This window comes from Mesocricetus auratus, unplaced genomic scaffold (assembly GCF_017639785.1).
Source record: "Mesocricetus auratus isolate SY011 unplaced genomic scaffold, BCM_Maur_2.0 Super-Scaffold_6723, whole genome shotgun sequence".
Lineage (NCBI taxonomy): Eukaryota > Metazoa > Chordata > Mammalia > Rodentia > Cricetidae > Mesocricetus > Mesocricetus auratus.
In genome coordinates this window covers 6,219,054-6,244,686 of record NW_024429183.1, presented here as the reverse complement: position 1 = coordinate 6,244,686, position 25,633 = coordinate 6,219,054, and the positions used below count along the sequence as shown (strand labels likewise).

General features: G+C 48.5%; 1 protein-coding gene across 1 annotated transcript in view; it reads left to right on the top strand.

Annotated features, from left to right (window-relative positions):
- Plcg2 (phospholipase C gamma 2) overlaps positions 1-25,633 on the top strand; it is a 129,488-nt gene that overhangs the window by 72,002 nt on the left and 31,853 nt on the right. Inside the window, exons 8-21 of the mRNA XM_005073071.4 lie at positions 402-445; positions 1,108-1,180; positions 5,448-5,549; positions 6,970-7,088; positions 9,266-9,351; positions 10,953-11,073; positions 12,426-12,594; positions 13,760-13,864; positions 16,403-16,492; positions 16,888-17,063; positions 17,154-17,354; positions 19,194-19,313; positions 21,542-21,722; positions 23,466-23,537. Coding sequence (XP_005073128.1) covers positions 402-445; positions 1,108-1,180; positions 5,448-5,549; positions 6,970-7,088; positions 9,266-9,351; positions 10,953-11,073; positions 12,426-12,594; positions 13,760-13,864; positions 16,403-16,492; positions 16,888-17,063; positions 17,154-17,354; positions 19,194-19,313; positions 21,542-21,722; positions 23,466-23,537 — 1,659 coding nt within the window. The remainder of the gene's footprint in view (positions 1-401; positions 446-1,107; positions 1,181-5,447; positions 5,550-6,969; positions 7,089-9,265; positions 9,352-10,952; positions 11,074-12,425; positions 12,595-13,759; positions 13,865-16,402; positions 16,493-16,887; positions 17,064-17,153; positions 17,355-19,193; positions 19,314-21,541; positions 21,723-23,465; positions 23,538-25,633) is intronic.

Genomic DNA, 25,633 nt, shown 5'->3' with positions numbered 1-25,633 from the left:
TTTCTCAACTGAGATCCCTCTTCTTACATGGCACTAGCTTGTGTCAAGGTGGCAAAAAACTAACCAGGACACTTGCCTTGGTAATTTTTTAAATTATTATTGTTTAGGCTTATTTTATTGTATGTTTGAGTATTTTGCCTGCATGTATGTGTGTCACCACGTATATGCCTGGTGCCTGTGGAGTTCAGAAGACGGTGTCAGATCCCCTGGAACTGGAGATATAGATGACTGTGAGCTTCCATGTGGGTTCTGGAAACTAAACCCAGGTCCTCTGCACGAACAACAAATGCTCCTAACTGCTGAACCATCTCTCCGGTCCATTGATAATTTTAAAACAGAAGTCTCACTGTCGTTAGTCGCTTTGTCTGATACTATTATTTTCTGCATGTTTCTCATTTCAGATACTTGATGAATTCAAAAAGGACTCCTCCGTGTTCATTCTAGGGTGAGACACCCCAGATACCTTCCTGTTCAGGGCTATGTCCTTGTACCAAGCTGGCCTCCGGTGGCAGGGTGGGTGGGTACTGTGTGTAGTTACTGACCCCAATTTTGTAGCATAGCATGAGTGAATGAACAGTGTCTGTAGGATATGGAGTGTTATGAAGAAAGTCTAGAAGTTTCTGTAGAGAACTGTGAACATCATGCTTCCTCCCTGAGGCTTCAGGAATGTGACAAATAGGTTTCTCTTTTCCTCTTGCCTTCACCTCAGCTCCCCTCCCCTCCCCCTCTCTCTCCTGTCCTTCCTTCCCCTCCCCCTCTCCTTTCTTCTCTTTCTCCTCTGCTCCCCTCCCCCTCCTCTACCCAACCTCTCCCCTCCTTTCTCTTCCCAATGTGTCACTTCCTTGTCTGTTGATGCTCTGGGCTCCTGGTTCTGTCTGTCTGAGCATTATGAACTCATTGCTGGTCTCCTTAGACCTCCTGTAGCTCTTGAATGCTGTCCGGGACCTCTAAGGCTGTCTTGTTGGGGCCTCTCTTTGAGCTTCTTCTGTCTCTGTTTCGAGGTTAGTAGCATGCTCAGCACAGTGGGGCTGGGGCTCAGGGCAGAGGTATACCTTTCCTTGCAAATGTCCTCCTCTCTAACCACCCCGTCTCTTTCTCGGAGGGCAGGAACACAGACCGGCCTGACGCCTCCGCTGTCTACCTACAGGATTTCCAGAGGTTTCTTTTACATGAACAACAGGTGAGAGGATTGTAACGTGTGGTCTGGTCTGAGGACACAGTGCTCCCCTGGACACACAGAACAGCTGTGGTCTCCTTGAGGCAGGGTGGGACTTCAGACTGCTGTCCGGCACCACTGGACCTCCTCAAGTTCCCAGTCTCCTATCAACACTTTTTTTTTTAAGTTGAAAATACAGTACATCCCATCCACTCCTCCTAGCTCTCCCCCTCCTCTCCTTTCCCCCAGATACATTCCTCCGCCATTCCTCTTCAGAAAAGAGCCAGCCTCCAAGAGAGGGGCAGCCAAACAGGACAAAACAAGATATAGTAAGACAAGGCGAATGCCCTCATATGGAGGCTGGACAAGGCAACCCGACAGGAGGAAAAGAGTCTCAAGAGCAGACAAGAGTCAAAATGTATCTGCTCCACTGTTAGGAGTATCATAAACCCCAAGCTAACAGCAGTAACATACACACAGAAGACCTGGTGCAGACCCACACAGGCCCCTTGCTTCCTGCTTCAGCCTCTGTGAGCCCATGAGGTCTAGCTAGAGCAGTAAGGCAACTGAGAAGGAGTTCGAGGGGATACAAATTGGGAAGGGGAACATGGCCCATCAAACCCTACCGCCACATTCAGTGAGCAAGCAGCGGAAGGGACTTTGCCAGAGCAGGACAGTGTCTGAGGGCTTAGGCATCCCTCACCTGCCTGGTGTCAGCTCTTCCCCTGAAGCCACCTCAGGACTGTCTTCCTGGGAGGCCATCCCTTCTTGGTGGGAGGAGGTAACTAGGCCGACCAAACCTGCAGGTCCTCTGCAGGAGGATGAGACGAAGTCTCCACAGATGGTGTCTACATGCTTGAGGCAGTCACCGGAGTTTCCTGTTGGGATGTCATTATCTGATGGTGCGAGGTGGCCCCAGTATGTGTGGACACTCTTGGTCACTATGACGGTAATTTGGCAGGCAGATGCTGTTGAATGTTCCCCTGTGTTACACAGGATGGCCCCATAGCTCCATTCAGAAGGCCCACACCTCCCACCAGAGGCTGTGACAGGGAGAGAAAACCTGCAGTCACCAGCTGTGTGGTGTTGAGCAGGTGGGCCTGTAATCAACACTTGTGTGGTGTTGAGCAGGTGGCCACACTGCTCTGTGCCCAAGTTTCCTTCTTGTTAACATATGTGGGGAGTCCCTATTGATATTTCTCCTTATGGCATCAATCTCACTGACCAGTTTCTCTTTTATTAAATTTCACTCATCCCCCCACCCCAAAAGCCCAACTGTACTCTAGGGGCTGCAGAGATGGCTCACCACTGAAGAGCATTGGATGTTCTTCCAGAAGACCTGGGTTCGGTTCCCAGCATCCACACTGGGGAGTTCACAATCACCTACAGCTCAGTCCCGGGGGATCCTGTGCCCCTCTTCTGGTCTTTCCAGGCACCAACACACTTACACACATACTCTATACTCCCCAGTCTCGCCCCCATCCCGGCTGAAGTGGACAGCAAGGTGTTTTGGCATCTTGCCAGTGAACCTGAACAGTGGCCACACCTTCAGCCAGGCAGTGTGAACCACATGTACCCATTTGTCAGATGAAAAGTCGGGAACATCGTGTACTTTTATCTCCCCACCCTTCTGCACACCTTGAGTCTCCCCCTTCCCCTTTTCCTTTGGCAGAGAACTCTAAGTAAATGTAGCTGTTGCATTTTCCAGTTTGTAAATACTTCAGTACATGTCTCTTACAGATAAGAACTTACCTTTTTTTCTTTTTGGTTTTTTGAGACAGGGTTTCTCTGTATTGTTTTGTAGGCAGTCCTGGAACTCACTCTGTAGACCAGGCTGGCCTGGAACTCACAGAGATCTGCCTGCCTCTGCCTCCTGAGTGCTGGGATTAAAAGTGTGCACCACCAACACCCGGCTAGGAATTTAACTTTTAAAGATCACAGCCATGACACTCCTAGGACAGTTTTTTACTTTGTTGTTGTTGTTCTTATTGTTAGGTGGGCTGTATCTGGATTTGTTTGGTGATGAGGATTGAGTCAAGGGCCTCACACATGCTAGCCAGGTCCTTTATTATTGAGCTGTATTTCCAGGCATTAAAAAAAAGCAAAACTACTTAAAATTTTTTAAAGACATGTTTTAATAAGTTTCGCAATATGGCCATAAGCTCCCTCTGTAGCCCAGGCTGTCCTTGAACTCCCTTTGTAGCTCAGGCTGGCCTTGAACTTGATGTCCTCCTGGCTCAGCTTCCTGAATAGCTGATACACCCCTCCCATAGCCTCACACTTCTCTCTATTTTTGGGTTCGATTGACCACAGAGAAGCTAACGATCAGAGAGGCACATGTATCACTAGCACAGCAGCCCTGAGGTTGGATATGGCGGCTGCTGGCTTGTGTGCTGGGCAATAGCAAGTAAAGATTTTAACGTCTGTCATGAGTTCACCTGTCAGCATGGGACACTGGATGAAGGTGATGGAGAGGAGGTTTTGTTTGCCTAGCGTGAGCCCTCCAGACTGGAGGATGTTAAATGAAGTAGGGAGTGAATTCTGTTGGGCACAGCGTGTGTGTGGAGGTCAGAGGACAGCTTGCCAGAGCTGCTAGACACTCTCCTTCTACCATGCGAGTCCCAGGGATCAAATCTTAGGTTGCTGGGCTTGGTGGCAGGCACCTCCACCCTCGGGTCATCTCACCATCCCTTAGATGCATTTGGACCCCTAGCATCTTAGCATCCCAAACTTCTTTAGGAAGATCCTGGTGTCTGCCCAGCCACAGCAGTCCCAAGTTCTATCAGCAAGATGAAAGTGTGTGCCCTGCAGGGGAAGGAGAGAAGGGCCATCCAGCTAAGGTGTTTGCATCAAATATCCTGCACTTGGAGTTCCTTGTAGCAGCCCAGAAGCTGCTGAGGACCGAACCCAGGGCTAGTGCTCTACCACTGAGCTAAATCCCCAAACCCACAGTCCATGCTTTTAACACCTCTCGGATTAGGGAACTTGCAGCCTACTGGCTGTTTTGGTGTCTGTGATTCAGGGAGATCTGTTAGTCACGGTGCTGGCTGTGGTCTCTCAGTCCTGTGCTGGTGCAGTATGGCCTCGTCAGCCCATCAGGCTGTCTTTGGGCTTCTGTTCTTTCTGACCCCCCACAACCCTTTCTACCCAACCACACACTCATCTCCATCACAAGGAGATGTGTTGTAGAATATCTGCACCCAGGAGGCATCGGCCCGCTTTGGGTCTGCACGGCAGTTTTCGTCTGGTTGCTTGTGGATATTTGGGGCTTCAGAGAGTGCAGAGGAAAACAAGCCACTGGGTGCTATGGGCTCTTTTTTTTTTTAATGAAGGAAGTGCTTCTGGAATGTCCAGCATTATGCAGAATCTGCTAGTAGGACTGTATTTGTGGATCTGGGTGACACTACCTGAGCTCACTCTGGAGGAGGGGATGTGTGGTGTCCATCTAGGTCTCTTTGCCCAAGGGACAAGTGGAATGATTTGGAACCTGACCCTGCTACTTTTGAGTTCTGGAGACCTGGGATCCTCTTGAGGTAGTCCTGAGCCTGTGTGTCCTCTTCTATGTGACAGTGACATTGTGTGACTTGCAGGATGGTGCAGACTAGAGGACCGTACAGGGGTGCGACTGTTTGATAAACGATCATGAACTGGAGGCTCCCCGCAGTAAAGCGCACACAACTGATTCCATGTGGTCCCATCCCCCAAACCCATGCAATACATAACTATTGTTACCCTCATTTCATGAACCAGGAGGCACATAGAAGACATATAACTTGCCACCTTGGCTGAGCCAGGGGGCACACCCCAGTAGGCTGGCTGTATACTTGTCTTTCTCATTACAATGACCAGAAGGAGCTATTTCAGGGGAAGAGGCAGGGTTTATTCAAACTGCAACACTGGCATAACTCAGCATGCTCCCTGGTATTTCACACTGACGTCTGGAGGGAGTGGCCTAGCGCAGCGAGCTGTTCACTTGCTGGTGGTTGCTTTGCCTTTGTAGATGAGGTTTTATTGGGATGCAGCCATGCAGGAAGCCTGAGTTTGGTCTGTGGCTGCTTTCACACTGTGGTGACTGTTGAATGATAACAGCAGCTGACACTGTGGCCCATACAGAAGGCGTTTCCTCCCCCCTGGCAAAAGCCATGCTGGGATGGGGCTTTGGTGTGTGAGCCTGGATGGCAGGTAGACTTGAAACCGGATGATGGTTCAGTCTTTGGTTACCTTGCCTAGGTCCTGGGAAAGACATTGCCCATCTGTTTGGTGATTCTGTGTTGTCTTTGCCATCTTTAAGGAGCTGTGGGCTCAGGATCTGAACAGAGTCCGGGAACGGATGACCAAATTTATTGATGACACCATGAGGGAAACCGCAGAGCCCTTCTTGTTTGTGGACGAGGTGAGTGGGCTGGGGCTTCTTACATGAGCAGGACCTGTTGGCTCACCTCTGTGTCTTCCTTTGTCCCTTCCTCTCAGAAGGTGCCCTGAGACTGACTCCATGGGGAGGGAGTCGTTTTCACAGAGTGGGGGACTGGTCCCACCTTTCACTTTCCTGATTCTCTCCTGGGTGAGTTTATTGATTTCCCCACAAGAGGGCGTTCACCACCAGGGAGAAACCAAACAAACAGAACAAATGCTAAGATGCCTGGGCCTGCAAGTCATTTTAAATGACTCTTGACCTTGTACAGGTGGCAGAGGAGGAACAGAATGCACATGAGTTATTATCTGCCCATTGGGGCTGTTTAGTTTATAGCAGTAAAATGTACTTCTGAGCCAGTCAGTGTTTCTGATTTATAATTTCTTTTTTAAGTGTTAGGAGTAGATAGATGGGAAAGTTCCTAGGTCCTCTCTCTGCCTCTTTGTGTTGGCAGTAGTAGGAATTGAACCCAGGTCCTTCAGCATGCTAGCAGGTGCTCTACTGCAGACATATACCCCCAGAACTCTAGTGTATAGGCCAGAGGACAGCCTTGAGTGCTGGTCCTTGTCTGCCACCTGATTTGAAGCAGGGTCTCTCTATGACTGTGGCATATACCAGGTTCACCGGCCCTGTAGCTTCTGGGATTTCTTCTGTTTCCACTTCTCATCTTAGTGGAGGAATACGGGGGTGGGGTGGTGGGGTGATGGGGTGGGGGTTACAGCATGCATTACCACATCCAACTCTCGTGTGGGTTTTGGGGTTCAAACTCGTGCCCTCATTCTTGACGACCCATGAAGCCTTCCTCAGTCCTTTTCTTCCTTTTTTATTAAAGATGCCAGGAGTTGGGTTAGGAAACTCCATGCCCTCTTCTATGATCAGTATCACACATTAACTTCAGACTCATAAGCCACCTTACCACCAGCTAATCCCCAGCCTCCTTTTTGAGGCAGTTCTTAGTAAGTTGTCCAGGCTGGACTTGAACTCACTGAGCTCAGACTCTGAGAACCTTGTGCCTCATCCTTTTGAGGGTCTGGAACAACAGACCTGAGCCCCTAGGCCCAGTGTCTTCCGGCACTTGGATGCTCTCGTATCTGTAATGTTCTGTGATGCGGAGTGCTGGACTCAGGTGGTTAGTCACCGCTATGACATGAAGCTCCGGTGAGGACAGCAGGTGCTTCAGCAGCAGTAGACGTTAAAGAGGGAAATGGTGTGTAGGTCTGTGAAGTGCTTACGTTGAGAAGGATGGCTGCAGTATGAGCCATCTATACTGAAACCTTGGGAAACCGAGGTCTGGGGACCATCGATTGGTGACATGTGTCAGAGCCATCCGGCTGCGTGGGCACCAGCAAGTAGGCTCCATGCCTCTTGTTAGACCACGATCCAATGTTGGTGTCTCTTTCAGTTTCTTACGTATCTGTTTTCACGGGAGAACAGCATCTGGGATGAGAAGTACGACGTAGTGGACATGCAGGACATGAACAACCCCTTGTCACATTACTGGATCTCCTCTTCCCACAACACGTGAGTTTCCGGGTGAGCCCAGGCTGGCCCCACGCACAGCCCTGACAGAGCTGGCTGTGAAGGGCTGGGGAGTGAGTACCACATTGTTAAAAAGGATCTGGAGAGGCTTAGGGGAACACCGCTCTTTCCAGCTAGTCCTGGGATGATTATGCGCCATCTGTGGCCTTCTGAGCAAGTTTGCAAAGCTGGCTTTCTATGATTTGATCATCATACCATGGAAGTATTGACTCAGCCAGTGAGCCAGTGTTTGTGGGACAGCTACCCTGGGCCAGGCTGTCTGCCTGGCAGGTGTGAGATTCATCAGTGAACGAGGCAGGGGCAGTTACTTTCTCAGGTGCTTGGAGAAGATGGCATTCACTGAGTGCCAACTACAAGCTCCAGCTGGTGGCTGAACAGAGGGTCTGGTGAGGATGGTTTCCTGCCGAGAGCTGCATGTGCTGAGGGGCAGGAGCAGTTGGGAGGCATTTCTAAGGCCTGAGTGAAGAGTCTGGGAGGACAGCAGCCGGACAGATGGCCAGGCAGAGCAGCAGCTTGTAAGTCACAGGGCAGCAGGGAGCCTCAGGTCACTTAAGCTAGAGAGTGACATGCTCTGATTCACTTCTTTGGATAATTATGCTGATTGTAAAAGAGTAGGGTGGATCAAGGGGGTGAGAAGGGATGCCGCTTTCTGATGTCACTGTTGCGGGTGGAATCTTTGACCTTTAGGCTGCAAAGTGCTGTAGACAGGTATTTCCCCCAGTCTGCCTGCCTTCCTTCCTCCTTCCTTCCTTCCTTCCTTCCTTTTTTTCTTTCTGCAGTTTTCGAGACCCGGTTTCTCTGTGGCTTTGGAGGCTATCCTGGAACTCACTCTTGTAGACCAGGCTGGCCTCGAACTCACAGAGATCTGCCTGCGTCTGCCTCCTGAGTGCTGGGATTAAAGGCGTGCATCACCACCACTGCCCGGCTTCCCCTAGTGTCTTTTCAAGGGTGGGGCATGAACCAGACTCCCAGTGTGCCATCCTCTAGGTATTTGGGAAGATGAAATCTTTTCCAGGGGAATGGGTAAGTGGTACCATTTGAGTTCCTTCATGGGACAGTGGATTCTCCAAGCCTAGAGTCAGCTGAGGAGCATTCTGAGAGGGAGGGTGGCATGGGGAGAGGGCAAGGATGCAGCAATTTGTACTTTTCAAAGCATCAAAAACACTCCTAAATAACGTAAGCAATAAACGGGCTATCAGAAAAATGGATAAAGAAAATGTAGTTCATATGTAATGTGTGTGTGTGTGTGTGTGTATCCAATGGAACTTTACAAAGCTGTGAAGGAAATGAAGTCATGACATTTGTGAGAAAATAGATGGAGCCATAAATCGCTATGTTGAGTGAAATAAGCCACACTGAGAAACATGACTACTGGTTGTTTAAAAACAACAACTGTTTTATGAGTTTTTGCTGACTAGGTTCATGGCGCCACACATCCTACAGCAGTTGCTACGCCTGCCTGTCTTGGCCCTGAGCCTCAGGGATGAATCTAGGACCCATTGCTACTGGTACCAAGAGCCCAGTGGGCAGCTGTAGGGGTCCACAGTTTACTCTCTGCTTTCCCTTTGCTCCTGACACCCTCAGCCCAGGTCTCCAAGAAGGAGCACACCATCTTCACTGCATTTGGATTGCTTAGGTAGCCATTGTGCATATCTCATTGGTGGTCCCAAGCCCAAGGCCTCACGGCATATATGTGACTCAGTCCTTAGCCTGTGTGGTTTTAGATAGAAGACCTCAGGCCCGTGGGCTTGGGCTTATATGGTTTCTGTCTTAGTTGGGGTTTCTATTGTTGTGAAGAGACACCATGACCATGGCACCTCTTACAAAGGAAAGCATTTAATTGGGGCTGGCTAACAGTTCTGAGGTTTAGTCCATTGTTATCAAGGTGGGAAACATGGTGGAGTGCAGGCAGACATGTGCTGGAGAGGGGCTGGACCCTCAGGCAGCAGGAACTAAGACTAAGACAATGGGCCTGGCTTGAGCATCGGAGACCTCAAAGACTGCCCCCAATGACACACTTCCTTCAACAAGGCCACACCTCCTAATAGTGCCACCCCTAATTGCCTCTGGGGGCCATTTTCATTCAAACCACTGAAGTTTCCAAGCATGAACTGTGTATAGTACTGTCTTCTTGACATGGCTCATTCTCTGCCCCTCAGGTACCTCACTGGGGACCAGCTGCGTAGCGAGTCCTCCACGGAAGCATATATCCGCTGTCTGCGGGCTGGCTGCCGTTGCATAGAGTGTGAGTATTCTGCCCTGGCCAAGATGATGTGATGTGTGGAGCCATGAAGCTCAGTGTTTGCTTGTTGCTCTTTGGTGTTAAAGACTTTAATACTGGTGGGAGAGAGGGAGGGAGACAAGCTGAGGGGTCTTCATGTAGAGCAACTCTAGGGAAGAAGGTGATTGAGGATTTTTCCTTAGAAGATAGTTGTTCCCAAGCAAGAAGTGCCATCATCTGGCTGGGCAAGAGATTGGGGCATCTAGAAAGAATCCTGATGCAGTGGGAAGCTGGGGGCCAGCAGCAAGGGTCCCTTTCTGCTAAGAGGAACACAGATACATCCCTGTTAGCATGACACACCCAGGATCCATGTTTCTATTAGCTGAGGCCTTCAGAGCAATGGTGAAAGGGATTGTGGCCAGCCAGGTGGCAGAGCCTCGTTTCTATCCGCCTTTTTTAATCACCACTCTGGCTCGTGTGTGTGTGTGTGTGTGTGTGTGTGTGTGTGTGTGTGTGTGTGTACATGTGCGTATCACCATGTGCACAAACACCCAAAGTTGACATCAGTCACTATTATTTATAAGGAAGTGGGTGAGTCTGTAACTCTAGCTAACCAGCTTGCCCCATGGATCCCTTGTCTCCTCTTACTCAGAATCTACATGGGTTCTGGGGATTTGAACTCTGTTCCTCATGCTTACACAGTAAATGCTTTATCCTTGAATTATCTGTTCAGCCTATCTTTGGGTCTTTCCTTCCCATCCTGTCGTTAGGATCCTGTCACTGCAACAAAACACCTGAGACGTTGAACTTAGTGATGAAGGAAGGTTTATTGTTTGCTTCCGGTTCTGTATCTTGTGTTGGGAGCATTATTTCCAGTCTCTGATGACAGGCCATGACAAGAAAATGTGGTAGAGCCAATGCTTCCACCAAACTAGGAGAGGAAGAAGAAGCTGGGCTCCCAATCCCTTTCAAGGACACGTCCTCAATGACCCAAGGACTTCCTCCTTGGCCTTATATACTGCTAACCTAGGAACAAAGCCTGGTGACACTTTCCTAAGTCATAGCCATGTGTGGGACTGAGAAAACAGCCCAGATCACAGACTGTGCCTCAAGTGTTTTCAAACCTGTTTATCCTGTGTCAGAGCTTAGTGGTGGTTACATGTGGACCTCCTGGGTTTATGCTTTTCCCTCTGCGAAAAGACTGTGAGAAACTGAAGTCAGAAGCCCCCAGGTCCATCTTCCTTGGGATTGGTCAAGCCCCCACAGACTTATTTCCATTTGCATAATTTACCACAAACCTTTAAGGAACTGTCTCATTGCTCTATGCTGTTTCTACTGGTGAAAGAGGAGAGCCTTGAACAACTGACACAAGAAAATAAAACCCGTCATGAATATCCTGTGAAGAAAGATGCACTGGAAGGAGATTTTTAGGGAAGTGTGTTGTGTTCTGTAAGACTGTAGATATGACTGTGTCTGGCCTGGTGAACCTGGGTCAGCCCTGGAAATGGAGCTGGTGTGGGAACCTGACCTAACCTCATGCTCTCAGCCTCGCCGCGTGCCCTGTCTACCTGTTCCCTCTTGATAGCTGTGCTTGCTGGTGCTGAGCACCTGTGTTTTCCTCTCAGTGGACTGCTGGGACGGGCCTGACGGCAAACCCATCATCTACCACGGCTGGACACGGACCACCAAGATCAAGTTTGATGACGTTGTGCAGGCCATCCGGGACCATGCCTTTGTCACCTCCAGGTCAGTGACTGTGAGGGGAAAGCTGCTTAGAGCTGAACACACAGACAGACAGACAGACAGACAGACACAGATACATACATAAACACATGCATACTGCCCACTTCTTCCAAACACCGGGGAGCTTGGACTCCATTTTGCTAGTTATTGGCGAGTTGTCCTATGAAATGATAGTGATCTTAAAAATTGTGTTTATTATTTTAATTAGATGCATGTGTGTATGTGTGTGTGTGGGAGGGTGTGCATTTCAGTGCAGGTGCTGGAGCAGGCCAGAGGCCCTGGATCCTTGCACCTGGAGTTACAGGTGGCTGTGAGCTGCCAGGTATGGATGCCGGGAGCTGAACTGGGGTCCTTTGAAAGAAAGAGCATTATGAACTCTTCACCTCTGAGCCATCTCTTTAGACCCCATGAGGCTGAGTTTTAGACACTTTCTTCGGGTCTGAGTGTTGGGGAAGTCCTGTGCATTTGTCAATAAAGCACTGTCTGGCCAATAGGGAATCTAGATAGGTGGGACTAGGAGTCCAGGAGAACCCTGGGAAGGAGAAACACAAGAGTTCGAGATGTAAAGCCATGGGGTAGGAGGCCCGGAAATTTCTCCCGTAAGAGAAATACTTAGATGAACAATTATGGGGTAATTACTTAAGTTAGAGCTAGCTAGTAAGAAACAAGCAAGGCCAACAGCTTCGTAATTAATATAGCCTCCTGTGTGTTTATTTGGGACTGATGTGGCTCTAGAACCAGGCTGGTGGGAAGGCTCCTCTCAAGGAAAAAGCTTCTCTTTACAGAATGGTGTCAGAAGTGGGATGTCTGAGTCCACCTCTGTGAGTGGTCAGTCTTTGTGGTTTTTTCTTACCCATCATGGTGATGGTTGTACGAACCTCACAGGGCCATAAGACTAAGCGGTGTGAGGCATGCTCGGTGCTTAGTGTTGCACATGGTCAGCATTCAGTAAACAGATTCCTATGGTTTTGAGGCGATTCCTGCCTGAGTTCCTTGAGTTGGATGGGGTGCTGGGCTGAGACAGTGAGGCTGTGAACATTAGGTAGCCTTTTAGTCAGTCTGCAGGGCTCACCTATACCCTTCTGCACACACCCTCAGCCCTTTCTTGGGCATTCCCCCCTCCATCAGCCAGTGAGGCCCTGAGGGACCCTGTGTTCACAGAGATGGTGCAGCAGGCAGCTACTCAGACTGTGTCAGCTTCCTGTCATGATGAAAAGATGCTGCTGTTACAGATTTGTGAAGAGGGGGAGCTCATTTGGGATCGTGCTTTGGAGGCCTTTCCTGACCAGTGTAGGCAATTATGGAAGGTTCCTGCTTCCTCTCTTCTGACCTACTGTGTCCTCTGCCACCTGCAGCTTCCCTGTGATCTTGTCCATCGAGGAGCACTGCGGCGTGGAGCAGCAGCGTCACATGGCCAAGGTGTTCAAGGAAGTGTTAGGAGATCTGTTGCTGACGAAGCCCACGGAGGCCAGTGCTGACCAGTTGCCCTCGCCCAGCCAGCTCCGAGAGAAGATCATTATCAAGGTGGGTGTGAGTGCGGGACTGCTGTCTACCAGGGTTGCCATCATCAAGGACAGGCGTCAGAGGCCCGGGGTCAGACTCCGGGTCTCACCTTTACCTTCTCTCTGAACTTGGGTAAGATCTTGATCATTTAACTTCTGGGTGCCTGTGTGCTCCTCTGGTGGGGGTGACATGGGGGTGGTATTGAACCCAGTTACCTGGCTACATTGGTAGGGGCAGGTGTGAGTGGGTCTGTGCAGAATGCTTGTCACTGTGCCCATGCTATCATCAGTTCTACACATAACAGCTATATAGCGAGACTCTGTCTTGAAACAAGACAGACGGAACTCATTCATTCTTAGGTAAACCTCAGCAGGCCCTTGGGAGGGTTTCCGGTGGTGTAGGTCTCATTCCTGCCCTTGGGAGCACCGAGATCATGGAGTGTGGATGGCTGCTGGGAAGGCGTGAGTGGCAGTGGGGTGCGGGGCTTGGCATTCCTTTTTCTAAGGAAGGGACACACGCTTTTATCTGCCCTTGGAGACTTCAGCATTTGTGTATTTGTGTTGTTAGGATAAAGAGACCAGATAAGTAGTGAAATAAAGCATGCACAGGTTTATATTCCTGGTAAGAGGTAGAATATCCTAGCAGCTTTGGGCTTTGGTTCCCAAAGGGATTCGGGGACCAAGGCTCCTGACATCCTACTCTCTCTATAGGGCAAGGTTTTCAGTGGGGCTTCCATAGGCCCCCAAAAAGTGAGATTTAGAATTTAGTGGGGGGGGGAGAGACATGGGAGTTTGGATGGGGAAATACTGCATCTTATTGACTTATAAATGTTGGTAACATTCCCCCTTTCACTCAGTCCCCACCTCCCCTCGAAGCCCAACCTAAAACATAAGGAAACAGAGGCAGGGCTGCTGCTGGAAAAGAGGCAGGGGTGGGAAGTGGGAGGTGGGGTGGAGTTGGGGAAGATGGGCTAATTTCTTACTGAGAGGCAAGGAGGGTGCCTCTGAGGGAGGAGAAGTCTCCAAGAACAGAACTGAGATTGTCGGGAATGATGCGCCGTCAAAGGATCTGGGGTAGGAGAGAACAGGTGCATGCTGGGTAGCTGATGGTGGGTGATTCTTGCTGACTCAAAGCATCTGAACTTGGGTCTTTGGCAGAGAGGCTATGTGAACTTTCTTCCCTTCAGCATAAGAAGCTGGGCCCCCGAGGTGACGTCGATGTCAACGTGGAGGACAAGAAAGATGAGCACAAGACCCAGGGAGAGCTATACATGTGGGACTCCATCGACCAGGTGGGCCTGGGTCCCCTTTCCCCACACAGAGCCATGGGTGCTGGCTCTCAGCCTTCCTAGGCTCCCACCATGAAATCTGGCACTCTCCCTGCCTTTGCTCCATTTGGAGCCATGTGACTTGTCTTCTTATTGCATTATAATGTTTTCAAATAACTTCATATTCAATTAAATGTGTACTTATACACAGACGAACACAGAAGACTGCCATGTACCCTAGATTCAGGACTTTTCCATGATGCACCATGGCCGAGTAACCCTTACCCCTTGTTCTGCCTTGATCTTACCTTTCCCAAACAAGACCGCCTGCTGTGCCCACAGCAACCACAACATCCACAGTGCTGTGATAGTGTCCCCTTGCTGTGGATCATATTTCTACTTCACCCTTGCTAAGTGCCCCTCTGAGAAAGCTGCTTCGGGGACAGGGCTCTCTTGGCTCTTGATCTTGGAGGGCTCAGTCCGGCCACTTGCTTCTGTCACTTCCATGTTGGCTCATCATGAGGCAGAGCATCCCAATGGGGAACATGTGGGGGAGCCAAGTGGCTCTCCTTGTGGTGGATGGGCACAGAGACAACAAGAGGCAAGAGATCAGCCCTTTAGAGGCACAACCTCAGTGACATCTCCTTCAGCCAGGCCCAGGTTCCAACTGTCTATTTAGTTATGAACTTGTCAATGAATTGATTAACCCCTTCATGAAGTGAGTGCCCGAAAGCCCTATCAGTTACAAGCAACCCTTTAATACATAGTCCTTGTAGGAGCAGGCTTTGGTTTAAACTATAGCATTTACTTGTGTTCTTTTCCCAGCACATATATTATCAGTCTTAACTTTCTGTTGCCTTCCAATCTGAGATTGTCCCACATATCATCATCATCATCATCATCATCTTCTTCTTCTTCTTCTTCTTCTTCTTCTTCTTCTTCTTCTTCTTCTTCTTCTTCTTCTTCTTCTTCTCTCTCCTTCTCCTCCTTCCCTTCCCCCTCCCCCTCTCCCTCTCCCTCTCCCTCTTCTTCTCCTTCTTTTTGGTTTTTGAGACAGGGTTTCTCTGTGTAACAGTTCTGGCTATCCTGGAACTCCCTTTGTAGACCAGGTTGACTTTGAACTCACTGAGATCCTCTTGCCTCTGCTTCTCGAGTGCTGGGATGAAAGGTGTGCACCACCACCGCCTGGCTTATTCTTATTATTAATTGTGGTAGAGTATAATTTTCAAGCTTTAATGCTTCTCCCATACCTCCTGGAACCATATTCACTTGGGTTTATCCCACGTCTGTTCTAGTATCCTATAAATAAATATGAAATAGATAATATTTAAGTAAATCACAATGAAATGTCACAGACATCTGGAGATGTCATTTACATATGGAGATTGGGATTTCAAGAGATAAGTACATTGATGATTTATCTCATATGTTTTTAAACTCCAGATTTTAAAAAATACTTATGTATCTGGGGGCTGGAGAGATGCCTTGAGTGGTTAACAGCATTTGCTGCTCTTCCAGAGTATTTGAGTTTGGTGCTTAGCATCCACGTTGGGTGACTTGCAGCCATCTGTGTTCCAGCTCCAGGGGATCTGATGCCCTCTTCTGGCCTCCATGGGCATTGCATTAATGTGACAGACATACACACACACACACACACACACACACACACACAAATATGTGACAGACATATACACACACAAATAAACCAACCAACCCACCAATCAACAAAAAACCTCTTCAAAATATATTTATTTATTACATATAAATGCTTGTAAATATAAGCACATTTAGATTTGTGTAAATGCTTCATATATGTGAGTGATGTAAAAGTCGAAGAGAACTCTTCATGGAGAAGGAGAGAAGCACAGGGTGGAGGCGTCATAAAAGACGGAACAGAGGAATGAATCCAGTCAAGTACAATGACATATATGTATGAAAATGTCACAATGAAAGCCACTGAAAATTGCTTTTGCAGACAGGATCTCACTGTCTGCAAAAGTTAGCCTGGAACTTGCTATGTAGATCAGGCTGGTGTCTAACTCACAGAGATTCACCTGCCTCTGTGTGCTGGGATTAAAGATATGTGCCACCATGTCCCACAGGCCCATTATTCTATATTAAATTAAAACAATAGTGAAATAAAACGTGTTTTTAGGTCAGTTATCTGAAATGGTCCAGAAAGGCTTGCATGTAACTCAGTAGCAGAGCCCCTGCCTGCCATGCATGTGGCCCTGGGTTCGATCTCCAGGACTGAGGAAGAGTTAGGTGAATTAGGAAAAGCTATTCACGAGGGCGCATAATCTCATTTTTCCTGAAATTGGCAATGCAGCAGATATTCTATACTTATTCTCATCTACTCCTAGACGCTGATTTTAAAAGTCCCCCCCAAAATACCAGGAATCCAGAAGCAGATGTTTTAAAGAGCAGATCTTGTAAACTCATTACAAACGTGAAAACTGGGGTAGGGCAATCCCCAGTGAATGCTGGGGTGATGTCCCACAGGTCCCCAAAGTCAATGGGCCTGAGACCTTGGGGGAGACTAATGCCAGCCTGGCTCTCTAGAAATGGACTCGCCACTACTGTGCCATCGCTGACGCCAAGCTGTCCTTCAGTGATGACATCGAACAGGCTGTGGAGGAGGAGCTGGTCCAGGTAGGTGGAGACGTGCCCGCCCTTGCCTTCTGGAGACTTAGTGTAAGACTTCACATATCTGGGCTCGCCAGAGCATTCTCACCCTTAAGGATCTATTGCTTTGAGCAGCAAAACTTAACTGGCTTTTCCTGATTGGCTAGCTGACCCAGGGCTTAACCAATAAGATTCAAGGCTCTTTCCTGCTCCCTGTAGGGCTTGACTGGGATCAGTGTTCCCTGGGGGAGGTGCCCTAGATGTTCCCTCCAGCTGCTGCCCATCTTTGGGTGAGCTCAGGCTTCTGGTTTGGGGACTCCTGAACCCCTGTCTTAGGACTCCTGGAAACTGACATCAATGGATAGTTGTCAGGAGAGGGCAGTGGGAGCTGTCCCAAGCCCCTTTGGCTCCTTGTGGTTCAGGACACTCCCCCCACGGAGCTGCACTTCGGGGAGAAATGGTTCCATAAGAAAGTGGAGAGGAGGACCAGTGCAGAGAAGCTGCTGCAAGAGTACTGTGCTGAGACGGGGGCCAAGGATGGCACCTTCCTGGTGCGGGAGAGCGAGACCTTCCCCAATGACTACACACTCTCCTTCTGGTAAGGCCCCCTCCTCTGAGCTGCTGCGTGGGAGGTGGTGTGGTCAGGTCCTGCCTGGCTCTGAAGACATCCCTGTCCTATTCCCAACAGGCGGTCCGGTCGGGTGCAACACTGTCGAATCCGCTCCACCATGGAGGGTGGAGTCATGAAGTACTACCTAACAGACAACCTCACGTTCAACAGCATCTATGCCCTCATCCAGCACTACCGTGAGACACACCTACGCTGCGCAGAGTTCGAGCTGCGACTCACCGACCCAGTGCCCAACCCCAACCCACACGAGTCCAAGCCGTAGGTTCTAGGATTGGGTGGGAGGTAGATACCCACATGGGTCACACCCACCAGGTGTCTGTATGGGGTTCTCATTCCCAGAAGCCCCATTTACTTTGGCCCCGTGGGGCATTAGAATTCCTGGGGACCACCTTGTGACCTCTTCCTACCAGCTAGACTTTTGTCACCTTCTCTCTCTCTCCTCTCTCTTGCTTGCTCTTTAAAATATTTATTTATGTGTATCTGTGTGTAGGTTTATTTATGTGTATGTGTGTGTAAAGGTTTATTTCTGTGTATGTGTGTAGGTTTATTTCTGTGTATGTGTGTAGGTTTATTTCTGTGTATGTGTGTAGGTTTATTTCTGTGTATGTGTATAGGTTTATTTCTGTGTATGTGTATGTGTAAGTCTATGTGTGGGTATGTGTGTTTGTGTGTGCTCATGGAGGCCAGCAGAGGGAGTTGGAGTCCCTGGAGCTAGAGTTATACTGCAGTTGGGAGCTGTCTGACATGGATCCTGGGAAAGGGATTCAGGTCCTCTGCAAGAATAGCGTACACTCTTTTTTTTAAGCTAAAGAAATCCTGAGTGGTTTTCCTGCATGTATTTTTGTGCACTGTACATATGTGGTGCACACAGAGACCAGGAGAGGGTGTCAGATTCCCTAGAACTGGAGTTACAGGCAGTTATGAGCCACTGTATGTGTGCTGCGAACATACCTGGATCCTTTGAAAGAGCCACTGGTGCTCTTGACAATGAGCCAACTCCCCAGGCCCCACTTTTTGTTGTTTTTCAAGACAGTATTTTTTTGTGTAGCCTTGGCTGTCTTAGAACTCACTCTGTAGACCAGGCTGGCCTCGAACTCAGAGATCCACCACCCAGCTTTTTGTTTTTCCAGCTCTCTCTCTCTCTCTCTCTCTCTCTCTCTCTCTCTCTCTCTCTCTCTCTCTCCTCCTCTGTATGGCTTCTTTCCCCTTCCTTCTCTTTCAGCACCCTGAGGCCTGGGGCTCTGATTTCAAGGCTGGTTTAGGTCTTCTGTGTCTGTGCTTGTCAAGGCTCCTTCTTGTGATCAAAGGAAAACAAATAGGCATCACAAGGGTGTGTTCTTTTCATGTCTTTATCCACTAAGGAGCATTGCAGGCCATGCCTGGCACAAAGGTCAACACATTCCAGAAATACCAGGATAATCTTTAAGAGGTGGCTGCTAACATTTGTTTTGGAGGAAGCTGGATAATTTATAGTGACATATTATATTATTATTGACATGTATATTAACATATTATATATATTATTAACATTTCTCATTTTCATACCAGTTTGTCATCTTGTAACTTTAGTAACCAAAGTCTTTTGAACCTTCCCTGTGTTCCCTGTTGTAGCTCTGCCAGCCTTTGGGGCTGGGCAGGTGGGCAGAGATGAGGGCACTTATCCTCCTGAGTTTCTTGTAGATATCCTCATACTTCCGGGGTCTACCTTTCTTCCAGACATGTTGACTGGCTGAGCTGCAGGCAGATCGCTAGTTCAAGGCCAGCTGGGGTTATGTAGCATGTCTGAAAAAAGCTTAGTAAGATCCTGCCTCAAAAATGAAAAACAAAGCATGAAGCTGAGTCTGTAGCTCAGTGGGAGAGTACTTGCCTGGCATGCATTTGACCTTAGATTAATCCCCAGTGTTGCAATAAAATAAAATAAAATTTCAATAGGAATTGCTGTCTTTGGAGGCACGTCTGGTCGGGGAAGTCCCAGTGTAATTTCTATGACTGTTTCCTCGGTCAACCCCAGGTGTCCCTGCATGTTAGTACTTTGTCTCCTGCTGGCTCTCGGGCTGGGAGGGTTCTCACCAGCTTGTTTTCCTGTTCTGGACGCAGGTGGTACTATGACAGGCTGAGCAGGGGGGAAGCAGAGGACATGTTGATGCGGATTCCCCGAGACGGGGCCTTCCTCATCCGGAAGCGGGAGGGGACCGACTCCTATGCCATCACCTTCAGGTAGGTGCCATCTGCTTCAGGAGGGCAGGTGCTGTTGTGTATGTGGAGGTAAGTGCTCCCCAGAGGAGGTATAGGCAGGACTGGTATGGGGCCCAAGGAAGGGAGTTTCGAACGGAGACAGAGCTGCCTCTCCATGCTCTTGGCCCCATTGTGAGTGGTGAGGACAACGCATGTCCTGAGTATTAGGCACAGTCTCTCTCTCCTCCCCCCTCCCCCATGGTCACTCTGTTCCAACTTCTGTATTAGCTTCTAGTAACCCTGGGATTTAGGGGGTGTGACTGTCACCTTTGTTTTCCTTTGCTTAAGAATGTTTATTATTATTGCATGTGGGCATACATGTTCCATGGTGTCATGTGGGGGTCAGAGAACAGTTTTGTGGAGTTGGTTCTCAGTTCTGTTTTCCTTGGGTTCTGGGGATTGAACTCAGGTCGTCAGGCTTGTATGCCAGGTGTTTTGCCTGCTTGGCCATTATTCTTTTTTTTTTTTTTTCAGTTTTTACGAGACAGGGTTTCTCTGTATTGTTTTGGAGGCTATTGGTCCAGTCCGGCCTCAAACTCATACAGAGATCCACCTGCCTCTCCCTCCCGAGTGCTGGGATTAAAGGCGTGCGCCACCACTGCCCGGCCTCGCCCATCATTCTTATTTCCTGCAGCAGGAAATGAGGCACAGTGAGGGTTAATGACTTGTTAAAGCATGTGTGGGGGTGTGCTGCCACGTCTTTTCGATATTCTGACCCATGATTGGTAATGGCTCATGGTGGCTTTGATTTCCATTTTATCACTTTCCTATTGGCTGTTTACATGTTTTTTGATCAATCTCTACTTAGAAACTTTGCCCATTTCTATCATGCGTTTTTTGTTTGCTTTTGTTATTGAGTTGCTCGAGTTCCTTAAATATTTGAACCCGAACAGATTGCCGTCACATGCTCAGTTTGCACATACTCTCTACAGTTCTGCTCTGTTTGTGACCTCATTGTGAAATCGGTTGTGTCCTGGGCCGTACAGATGTGTCTTGGTTTGATGTAATCATGTTTGTATTTTCTTTTGAACTCTCAGAGATCTGCCTTCCTTTGCTGGATGTAAAGTCATATGTCAGCAAACTCAGCTACTTTAGGATAATTCCAAGTCAAGGTCACCAAACTCAGCTACTGTAGGATAATTCCAAGTCAGGGAGTGCCACATGGTTGACTTTGCTCTTTTGCTTAACATTTCTTTTGCTGTTCAAGGTCAATGCTACAGAAATGAAATCAGCGTATGATATTTATCCGTATTTGTAGTGTGGTGTTTCGACACACGTATGCATGGGTAGTGACAACCTTGGGGTAATTAATGTGCCCATTTCCTTAGAGTTCTATCATTTCTACACAGGGAAGATTCTTGCTCTTTAAATTTATTTCTATTTATTTGTTTATTTATTTCTGTGTGTATTTTACCTGCGTGTGTATCTGTATATAACGTGTTCCTGGTGCCTATGGAGGCCAGAAGAGGGAGTCAGATCCTCTGGAACTGGTGTTTATAGACAGTTGTGAGCTGCCATGTAGGTGCTGGAAATTGAACCCAGGTTCTCTGGAAGAGCAGGATCTCTCTAGTGCAGACACTCCTGGTTGTAAGTTAGGATCAAACTCAAATTTTCTTGCTCTTCTAAATTAGTAAGACTGAAGAATCTGTTGTCTGTCTTGTTTTGGATCTTTTCTGCCTCTTGTTTCAAACAGATGAAAAGGAAAACATACCTACTTTTTGAAAAAAGAGTCATTGTAACTCTGGGCTACTGAAGAGAAGACTCAAGGACTTGGGGACTGATTGGTTTTAGAGCAAGGATCAGAAATCAGTTTGTGAAAAGGCTCATGGAGCAAATACTTCAGGTTTCACAGGCTGCATGGACCCTCTTGCAGCTATATAAGAGAAGATGACCACAGAATAGATACAAATGAACAGTGAACATGTTTCCATAAAGCTTTATTTAAAAAATACATGGGGAGCCATGTTTAGTTTGTGTGTCATAGTATGGCACCTCAATCAAGTTGAAAGAAGAGCTGGGTGTTGCTCATCATGTATGGATTCTTCCAGATCTGAACTGAAAAGCCCCCACCTATAGGAGGATTGAATTCTGCTTATTTCAGTCCCACCAGGATGAATAACAAGGCTGTGGCTGATTGGTGCTGCTTACACAGGGATTGTGTAGCTGCTGGCATCCTTGGTTGTTAATCCTCTGTGGTCCTCCCCCTTAAGGGCCAGGGGCAAGGTGAAACACTGTCGCATCAACCGGGATGGCCGGCACTTTGTGCTGGGGACCTCTGCCTACTTTGAGAGCCTGGTGGAGCTTGTCAGCTACTATGAGAAGCACGCGCTCTATCGCAAGATGCGGCTGCGCTATCCTGTGACCCCTGAGCTCCTGGAGCGATATAATATGGTAGGTCCACTCCCTTGGGATTGAGTTAGTCGTTGCATGGACTAAATTGCATGTATACAACACAGACAGACAGACAGACAGACAGACAGACAGACACACACACACACACACACACACACACACACACACACTCTGTGTGTGTCTGGTATAGGATGTTCTAAGGATGCTAAGTTGGCCACAGCATAGAAAGACTCTGTCCTTAGGCCACCCACAGTCACAGCCAGCATCAGATGGTGATACCTGCTAAAGAGGAAAGGCTGGGAAGGCACAGTGTATGAAGAGATGGGGGCAGTGGCTGCAGTTTTCAAAGGTTCTGAGAAGATCTTACTGAGAAGGAGTAAGCCATGCAGACATCTGGAGGAGAAAGGACAGCAGGGATAAAAGCCTTGGGGTGGGATGGAGAAATGAAGTCAGCTCACCTGGAGTAACACCGAATGAGAATGGGGGCTGAGAGGTGGGTTCATGTAGGGTCTGGTGGTCCATTGTAAGGCTCTGGTCTTGTAGCATTCTGAGTGCAGGAGAGACCTGACATGGTTGCCATATTATCTCACTTCTTGTCGAAGGATCCCTTGATTTCTTGAGAAGAGATTGACTCTGAGGAGGACTGGTTAGTGTCACCTGTCAAACTTGATACAATCTAGAATCAGTAGGAGGAAAGTCTTAGTGAGAAACTTTCTAGGTCAGGCTGGCCTGTGGACATGTCTATGGGGGACTGTCCTAATTGTTAATTGATATAGGAGGGCCCAGTCCATTGTGGGTGGCACCATTCCCTACACAGTGAGTCCAGAACAGCAGGAGGGAGGAGAAAGCTGGCTGAGTTCAAGCAATCAAGGATATATGTGTTTATTTTCTCTTGACTGTGGATCAGATGTTTTGAGCCCCTGCCTTGACTTCCTCATGATGATGGGCTGTCAGCCTAGAACTGCAAGTCAAGCAAACCCTTTCTCCTCCAAGTTGTCTTTGGTCGGGATGTTTTTTTTTATCACAGCAACATAAATAAATCTAGGACATAGGATGTAAGACCCTGTGTCCCAGCCCTGTGCCAGGGAGTATGTATAAAGTCTGCTTTGAGAAAATTTGGGCTCTAGAGGAGAGAACACACTGTGCCAGGGTGAGGTGTTTTGGTTAGCATACAGACCTTGGCAAGAAGAGGAGATGCTACAGTGGTGGGCGGGGAGTGGCCAGGGGAGGTACTCTAACAGGACAAAAGTGTGATGAGGAAAGGGTGGCAGCTGTGGCTCTGGGCGGAGAGACAGGAAGGCTGGGGGAGGGGCCAGGCCAGGGGAGGGGCTTAGGCAGCTACAGCCGGCAAACATTTGCATGCCTCTCCAGGAAAAGGCCTCACTGGTATGTTTGCCAATTCCCCTGGTGTAACTCTTTCGAGCTGCGGATGTGCTGTCCTTGCACACGGTGTCAAGAGAAGATCCTGTCACCCTGTGGGACATGGAAGGGTGTCTATAACTTCAAGGCTGTTTCCAAATTTGGGGGAACTTCTTTGAACCTTCTTGCTTTCTCTACCTCTTGAGCCACAGAAAATTCCATGAGGTTCCGACTCTTCTTTCCAAAGAACAGGATGCCCTGAGGGAGCCTGCAGCCTGGCTGTGGACATGGGCATAGGATGCCATGCTTCCTGTTTGGGTGGTCCTGGGAACTGAACCCAGGGCCTGACACATGCTAGGCAAGGGCTTCTTCCACTGAGCCACATTCCCCATGCCCTTTCCATTTACTTTTCTTTTCTTTCAGGAAAGAGACATCAACTCTCTCTATGACGTCAGCAGGATGTATGTGGACCCGAGTGAAATCAACCCTTCCATGGTAGAGCACCAGTCCTACCCACTAGCCTGGTAGTCCCTGCCCCACTGCTGGTCTCCATAGCAGTTATAACAGGGAGTATTCTGGAACATCTGCCCATAACTAAAATTTCTTTTGAGACACGATGATGGGCAGCATGCCGTGTGATTTCATGGAGGTTAATAGAATTTCATCCAAATGCAACTGTGCTTTGCGAGAATCCTGAGTTTCTGTGAGCCACCTTTGGGCCAAAAAGCTTCTAATTCAAAGTCTTCCAAATTTTCCTTCCTGCTTGCTGACTGAGCCTGAGGTGTTCATGAATTTTGTCTGGTTCGCTGACCTCCTTGCAAGGCAAATGCTATCTTGGATTCCTACCTTGCCTCCTTCTCTTAGCTTCATGTAGGTAAAGGTGAATTTTGCTTTTTGCCCCCAGTTCCTCCTTGCTTTGGTTCTGTCTTGAATTTACTGGGGGAAGAACTATGCCGAATTTTCTGTCCGGTACACGATTAGGGTGCAGCTTTCACTGGTGAGTTCCTTTCCTTTTTCAAGAAGAAAATTCTAATCCTTGGTGGAACCAAATCTAGAGTGAGAAATGAGGCTTCAGAAGCGATGTGCAGAGGTTAGCTAGTTCAGAGGGAAGGCTGTGCTGCGACGAGACACTGCTTGCCTGCTGGGCAGGTGTCGGACATTTCTCCAGCACCCGGAGAGGAATGTTGAGCCGACCTCCACCTTACAGGCTGATGGACTCGGTTTATGCTGAAGGGCTTGCATCTCTTTCCTTTTAAACATTATTTCATAAATTGGGGTCTGTCTTCTCGAAGGAACTTCAGGCAGATGATACGGGAAAGCGGGGGCTGTAAGGATGATGTCACAGCCCCCACTTCCCAGCCCTGTGCTGGAGATGGGGACTCTAAGGCCTCCTGGATGCTAGCTAGGCAGGTGACTTATCACCGAGATACGTTTCCAGTGGCACCCCACCCTCTTACTGTTTCAGGTTCTAGATCAGTTGTTGAGGCTGGAAGGATAACATTCAAGATAGCATGTAATAACATGTAAGGCATGTTGAAGTGCTTAACCTTGGTTGGATCCTCATGCCAACTCTGCAAAGCCAGTATCATTTTGGTACCCATTTTACAAGTGAGGAAATTGAGGTTATTCAGTTACTGCTGAGGTGACTGCAGGCAGCTGGATCTCTTGACCTGCTCTCTTGGCTGTGCCGATCTGCCTGGTTCCTGCGTGGTCACATAGTGGCTAGCTAGCTCACTTATCTGTAGTTCCTGGGTCCTTTCTTGCTGTCCCAGAAAAACAGCCTCTCTCTAACGCCATCCAGTAGCATCTCTGTCTGCCATGGCTGTGCCTCCCTGCCATGTGCCTGACTCTGGCTCTCACACCCAGAACTCCGAGGGGCAGGAAAGCAGGAGTAGTCTGGCCAGTGTCCAGTTGGAGTTCTTCATGGCAGAGCTTCTAGAAGCTGCATTGCCCTTTATGGAATCTGGCGGAGGATGACAGCACCTGGAAGTCATTGAACCAGTTCTGAGTTGGTTGGCTGTGGACAGGTTTTTCATCTCTCTGTGCCCCAGCTTTCTCATCTGTAAAATGGGCATGATAGCAGCACCTCCCCATTGGGGTGGTTGTGATAATTAACGGAGCCACTGTAAGGACATCGGGACAGCACTCCACGATGGCAGGTGCCTAAGAAATGCAGGGTAGATCCATTTTACCACCACCACCACCACCATGAATTGTTTCATTGAATTTTCTCAGTAATCTGTGAAATATGCATAACTTTGGTTACCATTTCAGATGGGGAATTGGAGGTTTAGCAGGCTCCAGCTTACACAGACAGGAATGGGCAGAGCAACCGTTACAGCTTCCATGTCTGATCAGTGTCTAGTCTCCTAGAAGCAATTTTTCCCGAGTCCTGTCTCCTTTTTGGGGGTCAGAGCGGGAAGCCAAGGCTCTAAACAGACTTGGTCATTGTGGAGAGTTCCTCATTAGTATTTCCTTGCTGTGTGGGTGTTCAGTTTTTCATGTTTACTATTGCCAAGTAGCAGGCATCAAGAAAAGCCCTTGAAAATTTCGCTCCACATAAATTCTGTCTCTTGCTGCTGCTGCTACGG